General features: G+C 49.1%; 2 protein-coding genes across 2 annotated transcripts in view; one reads left to right on the top strand and one right to left on the bottom strand.

Annotated features, from left to right (window-relative positions):
- Positions 1 to 11,023, bottom strand: part of LOC141972622 (E3 ubiquitin-protein ligase TRIM7-like) — an 11,663-nt gene extending 640 nt beyond the window's left edge. The window contains exons 1-7 of the mRNA XM_074930548.1: positions 10,408 to 11,023; positions 9,596 to 9,691; positions 7,962 to 8,192; positions 5,960 to 5,982; positions 5,230 to 5,345; positions 4,372 to 4,407; positions 1 to 1,473 (exon numbers count right to left, since the gene is read on the bottom strand). The exon at positions 1 to 1,473 is cut by the window's left edge and continues 640 nt beyond it. Coding sequence (XP_074786649.1) covers positions 959 to 1,473; positions 4,372 to 4,407; positions 5,230 to 5,345; positions 5,960 to 5,982; positions 7,962 to 8,192; positions 9,596 to 9,691; positions 10,408 to 10,890 — 1,500 coding nt within the window. The 5' untranslated portion in view covers positions 10,891 to 11,023 and the 3' untranslated portion in view covers positions 1 to 958. The remainder of the gene's footprint in view (positions 1,474 to 4,371; positions 4,408 to 5,229; positions 5,346 to 5,959; positions 5,983 to 7,961; positions 8,193 to 9,595; positions 9,692 to 10,407) is intronic.
- LOC141972579 (uncharacterized) overlaps positions 1 to 11,132 on the top strand; it is a 710,276-nt gene that overhangs the window by 401,142 nt on the left and 298,002 nt on the right. The window lies entirely within an intron of this gene.

Raw genomic sequence — 11,132 nt, 5'->3', positions numbered from 1 at the left:
CTCTTCTGAAGGGGGCGGAGGCTCCGCTCTAAAACTTCCACTCAGGTCTAAGGTTGGTCTTTAGACCAACCCAAGGAAAAAAAAAAAAAAAAAAAAAAAAAAAAAAAATCCCCGTTGTCAAACTCAAAGTCAAAAGGCAACTGCGGGTGGTTTCCTTCTGGCTGAAGGGTTAGAGATGGGTTTAGGATGGGTTTAAGGTGGGTTTAGGATGGGTTTAAGGTGGGTTTAGGATGGGTTTGAAATGGGTTTGAAATGGGTGTAATATGGGTTTAGGATGGGTTTAAAATGGGTTTAAGGTGGGTTTAAGATGGATTCAAAATGGACTTAAAATGGGTTTAAGATGGGTTTAGGATGGGTTTAAGGTGGGTTTAAGATGGCTTTGAAATGGCTTTAAGGTGGGTTTATGATGCGTTTGAAATGGGTTTAAGATGGGGTTAAGATGGGTTTAAATGGGTTTAGGATGGGGTTTAAATGGATTTGAAATGGGTTTAAGATGAGTTTAGGATGGGTGTAGGATGGGTTTAAAATGGGTTTAAGATGGGTTTAGGATGGGTTTAAGATGGGGTTAAAGTGGGTTTAGGATGGGTTTAGGATGGGTTTAAAATGGGTTTAGGATAGGTTTAAGGTGGGTTTAGGATGGGTTTAAAATGGGTTTAAGATGGGTTTAGGATGGGTTTAAAATGGGTTTAAAATGGATTAAGACCTTCTGGACCTCGCCGACGAATTCAGTCACCCACCTTTGTTTTAAGCTGACGTGAAGACCCTCCTGGTGATTTTTTTTTTTTTTTAATTTTTATTTTTATTTTCCCCCCCAACTACCCGGTTACCCATCTACCAGCTCCCCGCCTGCCGCCGAGCCGGGCCGCCCGGTTCCGTTTGGGAGTCTCTTGTGCCCATCCAGGCACCGTCCGACGAAGACGATTGGCGACGGGTCCTCGAGCGAAGCCCGTGAGGAGCCTCAGGGGCAGAGTTTGATGTAGGTAACGGTGGAACAAACGGAAAAGAGAGGGAAAACCTTCTCCCGGAAGGCGACGTTGAAGGTGAAGATGTGCTGCATGTTGTCGGCGTTGTAGAAGGAAACTTCTTCCCCTTCGTAATCCAGGTAGACCCTGACCTTGCTCAGTTTCTGGCTGAGGCACAGTGGGGTGCGTTGGGGCGAGGTGACCGCCCAGTAGCGCCCCCCGTTTTGCTGCACCGCCCAGATCCCTTCTTCGGGGGAAAACTGCGTCAGACCTTTCCTCCTGACGGATTCCTTGGCCACCCCGAAGGCCCAACCGTCCGAGTCCCCCACCTCCACTTCCCAGTAATGTCTTCCCGACTTGAAGCCCGTGGTAGCCAGCACCCGCGAGTTCGTGTCGAATCTCTTGGGGTTGTCGGGCAGCTCCTGCTTCCTACAGCCCATCCTCACGCTCTTGAGGTCCGCAGAGAGGATGAGGAGGTGGTTTGCCGAATCGGGATCCAGGGTCAGGTCCTCTGTTAACGACAGCAGCGACAGTAACTCAATGAGAATTTTAACAATTAAAAACCCACGTTGGGGACTTTTTTTATCAGTTGCTGAACCACATCCCGGACTCAATAACCACATTCCAACTTCCATCACCGTATCCCAACCTCGCTGGCTGCTCCTCTTCAGCCTCCTGGACAGGCCGGGCTGGAGGAAATCCAAGTTCAGACATTGGCTTGTCTTGGAGGTTCTTAAGATGCCTCCACCCGCCATTGACTCTGCAAGAAACCTGAAGGCTTGGGGCTAATTTTAAGAGGAGCAACTTTTAGATGTTAATAAATATTCTTCTTCTCTCTACCAGCACCCAGGGACAAGCTACGTGTGTGAGGAACTTGGGGGGTGGGTGAGGAAGGTCCCGATTAAAGCTACAAGATGAGTATCTACCTCAACTTTGGTCAACGCCACCAGGTAAAGGCGAAGAACAACACGGTTCCACCACGCCAGTCGTGGTACATGAGGACCAAGATGTGGTTCAGGATGTCCTAGAGGGAGACCTACAACCGCGAGTAGACTTGGGGTCTTTGATCAACTCATGATCCTTCAGCAACGCCACCAACCAGCAAAAACTGACCGGGGGGGAAAAAACTTGTGTCCTCCCACATTGACACCCCAATTCCCTCCATGGGAGGACAAAACTCGCGCTGTCGCTGCTAAGAAACGGGGTAACGACCACGTGAGAAATGGGGTAACAACTAAGAAATGGGGTAACGACCACGTGAGAAATGGGGTAACAACTGAGAAATGGGGTAACAACTAAGAAACAGGGTAACAACCACTTGAGAAATGGGGTAACAACTAAGAAATGGGGTAACAACCACGTGAGAAATGGGGTAACAACTAAGAAATGGGGTAACAACTAAGAAATGGGATGACAACCACGTGAGAAATGGGGTAACAACCACGTGAGAAATGGGGTAACAACTAAGAAACGGGGTAACAACTAAGAAACGGGGTAACAACCACGTGAGAAATGCGTAACAACTAAGAAATGGGGTAACAACTAAGAACTGGGGTAACAACCACTTGAGAAATGGGGTAACAACTAAGAAACGGGGTAACAACCATGTGAGAAATGGGGTAACAACTAAGAAACGGGGTAACAACCACGTGAGAAATGGGGCAACAACAACATAAGGGCACTAGGAGCAAAGAACACGATAAACCCGCATGCGAAGGATTAGCAGTGATATACAGTAAAAACGGACCTTAGATCGAGACTTTATTTTTGGCAAATAATTTTTTTTTTTTTTTTTTCCCACTTTTTGTTTCCGGCTCAACACAAAGACGGGGTGTGCACACCCCTCGGATCAAAAATTCCCGAGGATCTGTCCCCAGACTACCCCCCTCCCTGATGACGAATCCTCACGGAAAGCCACGACCTAAGGGACATCTTTACCCGCCAAGTGACGTCGGGAAAATCCCAACAAAACCAAACCGGTGGATGAATTTTGAGACCAACATCTCTTCCCCTTCCAAAACCGGGCTCGAAGGACACAGCGAGCGCGTCGACGACCTCAAATTGTGGTTGTAGTCAGCAAAGTTGCCAGGAACGAACGAGACCCTGCGGGGGGGAGCGTAATCTAAGGTGGGACCTCAAGAGCTTGAAAGGTCTTGGGTGCCGCCCCGGAGTTTGTGGAGCTCAAGGTCTTTGTGTCGCTTTCAAAACGCAGAGATTTGGGTCTGAAAATCGCATATTAAGTTTAAAAGGACCCATGATGGGATTGAAAGCTTCACGGTGTTTGATAGGGGTTGGAAGAGTGATAGAAACCATGGGAAATTTTTTTTTTTTTGGTTGGTTTTTCTTTTTTCCTTTTTTTTTCCTTCCCAAGTTAACCCCCAAGTTCTTCCCCAAAACTGGAAGATTTGCTTCAAAATACCATCTCCTGCATTTTGCACTAATATATCAGACCAAGGGACCGGGCCTTTCAAAGCGTCCATCAGCAAAAGTTAAGATTTTGTTCACTGGACGAACAAATTTCCTTGATGCCAATCTTTTTTTTTTTTTTTTTTTTTTTAAATTATTTTCCCTTCTCTTGCATCTCCAGCTGCTGGAGTCATTGAGGATCCAAATCCAATCCTCCAACCCAAGTTTGAGCTTCAACTCAACTGCGGGGAGCTGTGAATGATGATTTGATTTGCTTTTAAAAAATAATTAAATAAATAAATAATAAATAACGTGACTCCAGGAGCTCAGGCGTCAGATTAAAAAAAAAAAAAAAAAGAGCATTAAGGGGGGGTTCGTTTCACCGTTTCGCTTTTGGAAGGGTGCTCATCGACCTTTCTTCTTTAGCTTTGCCAACCCCTTGGCATCTTCCAGAGGTGTCCGGGGGGGGGTTGTTTGTGAGCCGAGTCCGGCCTCTCTAAGCCGGACGGTCCTTGGGAAGGATCCAACCCGTGGTCCTGGGAGAGGATCCACCCCGTGGCTTGTTCTCATCCTTCCCCAAAGGGTTTGCAAACCCTGTTGCTTAAAAGCAAGAGCAAATCTGGCAGACTTAAAGCAAATCCCCTTAAAAGAAAGGGTACAAAACGCGTTTTGGGGTTCAAAAGTCTGTTCTTTCTGTTCCTCGCTGTAGTTTTAAGTGTAAACAGGCAGCAAGGATCTAGCTTAGCTGTCAGATCCCCGGCGTACAGCTAGAAAAAGCGTCTTTTGACTCTCGAACTGAGCAGGCTGGATCTGGAAATCATCGAGAGAGAAGAAATTAAAAAAAAAAAAAAAAAAAAAGAAGAAATCTAGAGTGCCTTTTTAATTTTTTTTTTTTTTTTTTTCCCCCTTCTCTTCGGTTTTGCAAAATAACAGCTTTGCAAAATACAACCACAATTTAAAGTCTTCGCTTCGGGGCGCTACGTCTTAAATATTTTCCTTTTACCTTTTTCACCTCTTCCCAGTTCATCCCGCAGGTTTTCTGAAAAGGAGAGACAAGGGCGAGTAAAAACGGCAACGCCGAGAGAGCCAGAAGGAACCACAAAAACTTCCTTTACGGGGACATTTACATTGAAAAGTTGGGACTCGACAGGCAGCGAGAGCTGAGGATGGAGCAACGCCAACTTGTGCAATGGGGACAAGCCAAGGGGGAAAGTCCTGCGAAATATATTTTCATTTTTATTTAAAAAAAAAAATATATATGCGCAGCTTCTGGGCATCAAGAGAATACAGGATTTATTTAAGCCTTACGTATCGTGCCCCGCCACACGTTGTTCTCCTCGTTTTTTTATAAATTTCAAACTTTTAGTACTTTCTTTTAAGCCAATTATTATTCCAGGGCGTAATTTGCATTTAGTGTTTTTTTTTTTTTCTCTCCTAGATTTGTTCTTCTTGGTGCTGGTTTGATTCAAAATCCCTCAGCACCATCTCGTGGCTTCGCTGCATCGCTGCAAGGGGTTGGTTTTTAAACGCCAAGCTCGGCTATCCCGGCCTCAAAATTCTTGGCCACGTGAAAAAAATTGTAGGTTTTACAGCACCGAAAGCGATGTGCCACCATCAGGGTTTTTTTTTTTTCCCTCTTAAAAAAAAAAAAATAAATCCTGCCTCTCCTTTGCTGGCAGCCTGGCAGGGGGAGTTTCCTCCTGAAGTCCCTTCCAACATAATTTATTCTCCTATTTTGGGACCTTGAAACATCCCCAGCACTCCTCATCCTTTTTTTTTTTTTTTTTTTTTTTTATTCCCCCCGACGCCTGGCAAAGGCCAGGCCTATTTTTAAAACACCTCGGTTTGGTTTCCACGTCACCTCTGAATTTCTTTAAGACTTTCTCAAGGACGACGGTCTTGAGGGAGAAATTGCAGATGTGCATTTTCATGTCTGTGCACACCGGCACGGGCTTCTGGCACTTCATGTCGTCACTTCTGCCAAGTGATAAAAAAGTAAAAAAGATTAGAAAAAATCGTTGCTGTTCCCCCACTTGATTTTTTTTTCCCTTGGCAGCTGACCAGCGTGCAAACCCCCCGCCACCCCGTCCCACCGACGGGCTGTCCAACATCCCATCGCGAAGATCACACCGGGGGTTGAGGACACCACGATTGACGTGTCAACTTTGAATAAAAAAAAACAAAACAAAAAACCCCTCGAGTCGTTATTGGAAAGGGCATCTGTGCTGGGTTACCCCCACTCAGCTGTTCCTGTTGCAGATTAAATGTCTTTTTTTTTTTTTTTTGGAGCTTAAGTGGTGCCTAAACCATCGCCCTGGATGAACTGGATGTCTGGCAAATAAGACGACTTGGGGTTTCTGGTCTCACTTGACCTTTGAAGAAACCGCCTGGTAGCAGAAGACTCGATGATACCGTAAAGTTTTCCAAGAAGTTGGAAGAGCCCCAGGGCTTGTGCCGAGTAGGCCTCAAGCTCTGTCTACCCCAGTGCCACCCTCCGGCAGCTGGACTGCAAACACTGACCTTTAAACAGTGCTGGTGGTGCAGGGAGGGGAAAAAAAGCGTGAAAGAAGGAGAAAAGCAACGCTCCGTACCTGCTTATGATGCTCATTACATCCTAGAAAGGAAAAAGAGAGACCGAGTGAAACCCTGACGCAACAACCCGCCCTGTTTCCTCAGACTCAGCCAGCACGAGGACAATTCCCTTTCATGAAACCCAACCGAGACGTCAGTTCCTGATGGCTCCAGGCCTCAGATGGTTGCTTAGAGCTTTGGAAGGCCACAATCCCACTAAACCCCACCCAAATCTCTGCAGCAACTCAAGACCCGGCTGCTCTTGGGGGTGAGGACCAAGACTTTGAGATGTACAATACTCCAGCTTTGCGCCCCGAGAGTTTGGGTTTGGGTTGGAAGGTGCCTTCGGAGGTCTCTCAACCATCCCGTTGCTCAAAAACACGTCAGGTTATCCTTTCCCGGTGAGTTGGGAGTATCTTCAAGGGTGGTGACTTCAAAAAAAAACCCTCCATGGTTCCTATTGCATTATTCGACCGTTGTTGTGAACCCAGGTGTAAGCATCTGTCAGCCTTTGGGACCCTCGGGGGGGTCTCTGGAGGTCTCCCACCTCTGAGAAGGTTCAACCAACCTGTCCCATGTCAAGTCTTGAGGTACAGACGGACACCTGCAAGTATCCACCTGCCCGAGAGGTAAATTAGGGGTTAAAATGCCCTCAGTAACTAGTTGCAACCTGACGAAAATTCACCAAGGCGATCCAATACCTTCAGTAACTAGTTGCAACGTGATGAATATTCACTGAGGTGATCAAATACCCTCAGTAACTAGTTGCAACGGGACCAAAATTCACCGAGGCCAAACACTTGCTCAGTCCTTTGTCCTTCCCGATGCCTTTAAAATTATATAAAACAGGGCCTAAAGAGCCCGTTGGACGTGAGTCAAAGGCAACACAACGCCGCGCCCACCTCCCAGGGCGTGGACAAGGACTCTCGAGTTGACTAAAGATTTCCAAAGTGTGGCCTTTAAAAAAACAAAAATTTTTTAAAAAAATATTAAAAAATCACCTCTTGTTACAGGATGGTTTTTGCGTGTGACCGTGACGGCTGAGCAAAGGCCACGTGAAACGAATTTTTCGCCCGTAGCCAAGCGCCGAAACCATCGGCAAATATTGACAGTTCTCTCAGCGCTGCCCCGGGGTGACGGAGGGGCGGGGTGTGTGTGTGTGTGTGTGTGTGTGTGTGTAGAATTTAACTCCTGGCAGATTTCTGGGCACCACAAACTCGCTCTATTTCATTAAATCAAGAACAGAAGGTGGCTCTTCGGCTTTTTGCCGTTGGGTGGAGGGTTTGGGGCCGGGCAGTTGGGGTTTGTTTTTTTTTTTCACACCCCGCTTGCTCTGCCGAGGAGAGTTTTTGGCTGCCGGGGGTGGGCTGGATTGGCTCCAGCTTCCTTCTTTGCGATGAAATCGAGACCTGGGGCTCCATCTGCTCGCTCTTCCCCCCTCAAACTTTCCATCCTGGTTAATAAACCCGTTTTGATTTAAAAACCCAGCTCTGCTTTCAGGTCCCAACCTTCTGCAGCCAGAAGGCGGCTGCAAAAACCGACAAGGAGCCGTGCCTTGTTGAGCTGAGCTTTGTTCAGCTCCATCCCAAACCCTCACCTTTAAGCTGGAGGAGTGGGCACCCATGACCGGGCACAAACTCATCAAGACTTGGATTTGCAAAAGGAATTTGGCCGGTACAACTGTGGTGGCTCTTCAGGCAAGGTCTAATCCAGCTTTGAGCCCCTTAAAACGGGTTCTAGAAAGGTCCAGGCGAATTAATGGGAGAAAAATTCATCAGAGGCTATTAAATATGAGAGAGGACACCTCAGTTTTGGGATGTTCCTGAGGTAGTTGCTGTGGGTTACTGCTCAGGGCACGCGGATGCTGCCAGGTGCCATCTCCTCATTAAAAACCGGGGGGAAAAAAAAAAAAAAAAAAAAAAAAAAAAAGGGACATTTCTCCTCAAAACACCTCAGCGGGACCCACGTTGAAGAAAGGTGATGATTTAGACCTGACGTCTCATTTCGTCTCAAACGTCTCACCTTGAGGAACTCAAGCATGGGCTGCTGGATCTTCTCCTCCAGCTCCGTGATGAGCTTGTTGAGGAGCGTGATCTCCTTGGAGAGGTCGGTGATGTTCTCGTTCTGCCTCTTGGCGATGTTCTTCTCCATCTTCTCCAGCTGCCCCAGGAGAATGTGCTCCTGGTCGCGCAGGAACTGCTGCAGCCTCTCGAACTCCAAGAGCAGCTTCTGCCGCTCGTTCTCGATGGTTTTCTGGTGAAGGGAAAACGCAGAGAAAAAAAAAAAAAAAAAAAAAAAGGTTTGAGCTGGTGCAGTGATTTTTATTTTTTTTTTTTGGGGGGGGGTGGAGAGGGGCCGCTTGGTGAGTTTGGAGCATCCTGCCAGTGTGGGCTCTGGGGTTTGCTGGTTTGATGGTGAGTCTGGGTGACTCCGGTTGGGAAGGGTGAGGAGATGTTGCGTGAGGACAAAGGGCTTGAAACGGGGTGGGGACGGGAGAGCAAAGACCGTGGGCGGTTACTCCACCAAGAGCCACCGTACGTGTCCCTGCAGCTTTTTCTGGAGGGAAGAGGGACCCAACCACATCTGGAGCAGGTTCCTCACCTCCACAGCACATCTCAGGTGGGTTTTTCAGCTCTACACCGGACACGTAGGCTTCTTTTTTCTCCCCGGGGGTGGTGGGGAGTTAATCAGCCCGCAGTGAAGCAGAGGTGGCCAAGAAGTTTCCCCAGTCATCATTTGCTGGTCCCATCACCCAAACTGGGAGATGGGGTTGGGTAGGAGAACCCACTTGGAGCGGCGTTTCTCCCTCCCTGGGGGGGCATCCCAGATAAACCCCAATCCCTGCCTTGAAATTTCCCGTTTATCAGCTCTGCCAACATCCCGGGTCCTGCCGGGGTTCTCGTCACAAGCAGCCCGACAAGTGAAAGCACGGGGGCAAGCGGGAACTTTTTTTTTTTTTTTTTTTTCTGGGAAACACGCCCTTTGGCAGCAGGGACAAAGCTGAACGTGTTTTGGTTGTTTCACTCCACGCTGCCCTTCAGCACAGGTCCGACAGGTCTACCTGTCCCTCAAAAAAAAAAAAAAAAAACCCAAACCCAAAAAAACCTGGCCTTCACGCTTTGCCTTTTGCGTCGGGTGTGAAACCAGCTCTTGGCAGGCTGGTGCTATTTCAAGCCCTGCCAGCTGGAAAATAAAATAAAATAAAAAAAAAAAAAATTGTGGTGATAACGCTGTTGCATGGGGATGGGTAGAGAAGGAACTTGGGCTGAGGGTGATCTGGTGGCGTCTGTCCCAAGCTGGGGGATGTGAACCACTCAAAGCCACTTGTCTTGGGGGTGATGATCTAGGAGGGGTGTTGTTAGCAAGGCAGGGAAGGGGGATTTCCTGCTGCCCCAGGGACAACGGGCTGAGGAAGAGGAGGAAGAAGGAGGAAGGGTGGAGGAGAGCCCTACACCCGGCCTAGCTCCAGCTCCAGCACCCTTCCCTTCGTTCTGCTAAGATGGTTGTCGATCTCGATGGTGAAAGGAGAAAAACCATCCATTTCCTCTTCACAGGGGTGGGAAGGAGGAGCGAGGGGTGGTTTGGTGGGTCCTAACCCCCTCCCCGCATCCCAACCCGGACCTTCCTCCCCGAGCGCTTCGTTTGCCGTCACGCACCAAGAGCTCCTGGGTTTTCTTATCGTCGTTCACTTTAAACTCCAGCAGCTCTTGCCTCTCCTTTTTCAGGAAATCCAACCGTCCCTGGACTTTCTCCTAGGAGCAAAGACAGAAAAAAAATATCACTGGGTTTTCTTTGCTGCCTGCGCCCGGTTTTGCTCCCTGCGGCCTTGCGAGGACAAGCGGGCTTGTGAGAAAAACACGGCGGAGGGAGGAGAGCTCCTGTCACCGGGCAAAACCGCTGGCTCGGCTCTGCCCACGCTCACCCGGACAATCTTCAACCCTCAAGGGCAAAAAAAAAAAACAACCAGCGAACACCAAGAAAAAAATCCAGAGGATGCCAGGGGAGGCTGTGCTGCTACCGCCTCCCCCCGCCTTTTGCTCTTGGCACCAGCACAACTCAAGCCCGGCTTTAATCCACTCAATTTAATTCACCTTTGGATGGTCGCCCAGACCTTAAAATAGAGGCGGGTGTTCGCTCCGTCAGCTGTTGCCCTACTGACGAGGTGGTGCCCGCAGGATGCTCGCGGGGCTTTCGCAGGAGAAACTCTTTTGTCTGGCAGCCTCTTGGCTGCCCCCGGGGTTGAATCTCACGCTCTCAGCTGCGGGGATGCGTGAGAGGGTTTTGCCTAGCTGGGAGAGGAGAAGGCTTTTCCAGGTTTTTGGAAAGCTAGAAAGAAGCAAGAGGCTCTTTCCTACACAAGGCTGAGCGTGGGAAAGCCCAGGGGACAACGTGGCACCGGCTGGGAGACCTGGGTGGCAGCAGGGTAGGGGAGGGCCTACGTCGGGGTGAGAGACAGACAGACAGATACCTTGTACTCCTCGGATGCCTCATCGATGGGCACCACGGCATGCGGCCGGTGCTCCCGGGACCTGTCGCACACCACGCAGATGGTTTTCCGGTCGTCCTTGCAGTAGAGTTTCAGGGCTTCCCTGTGCTTCACGCAGAGCCCGTCCTCCTCGGCACCCTTGGCCCCCCGGAGGGCGAACTGGCTGATGATCTCGGACATGTTGGCCAACTGCCTGTTGGGTCTGAAGCTCTTCTGTTGGAAAACCTCTCGGCACTGCGGGCAGGGGAAATCCAGCTCTAAGTCCTTCCAACTCTTGATGATGCACGCCCGGCAGAAGTTGTGCCCGCACTCGATGGAGACGGGGTCTTTGAAGAACTCCAAGCAAACAGAACAAGTGGCTTCATCCTGGAGATTGCCGGGCAGAAACACGGCCGCCATGGCCTCTCTCCTGCGGGCAAGGACTGATTTCACCGGGGCTGGATGCGGAACATGAATACTTGGCATCCAGCCCTGAGTGGGCGTTCCTCTTCCAGGAACGAGCCCGCTGCCCAAGGTCACTCTCGCAGTGTCCGGTTTCTTTAAACTGGTAACGAAGACCTCGGCATTAGGGGACGACACGTAGGTGGAGGAAAAAGAAAGCAAGAATAGATCCCTGTCCTTTGCTCCCCACCAAATCCTGAGCAACCTGTCTTTTTTTTTTTTTTTTTTTCTCCTTTTTTTTTTTTTTTAAGGGGAATTCATTTGGG

The sequence above is a fragment of the Athene noctua genome, chromosome 34 (genome assembly GCF_965140245.1).
Source record: "Athene noctua chromosome 34, bAthNoc1.hap1.1, whole genome shotgun sequence".
NCBI lineage: Eukaryota > Metazoa > Chordata > Aves > Strigiformes > Strigidae > Athene > Athene noctua.
This window is presented reverse-complemented; position numbering and strand designations above follow the sequence as displayed.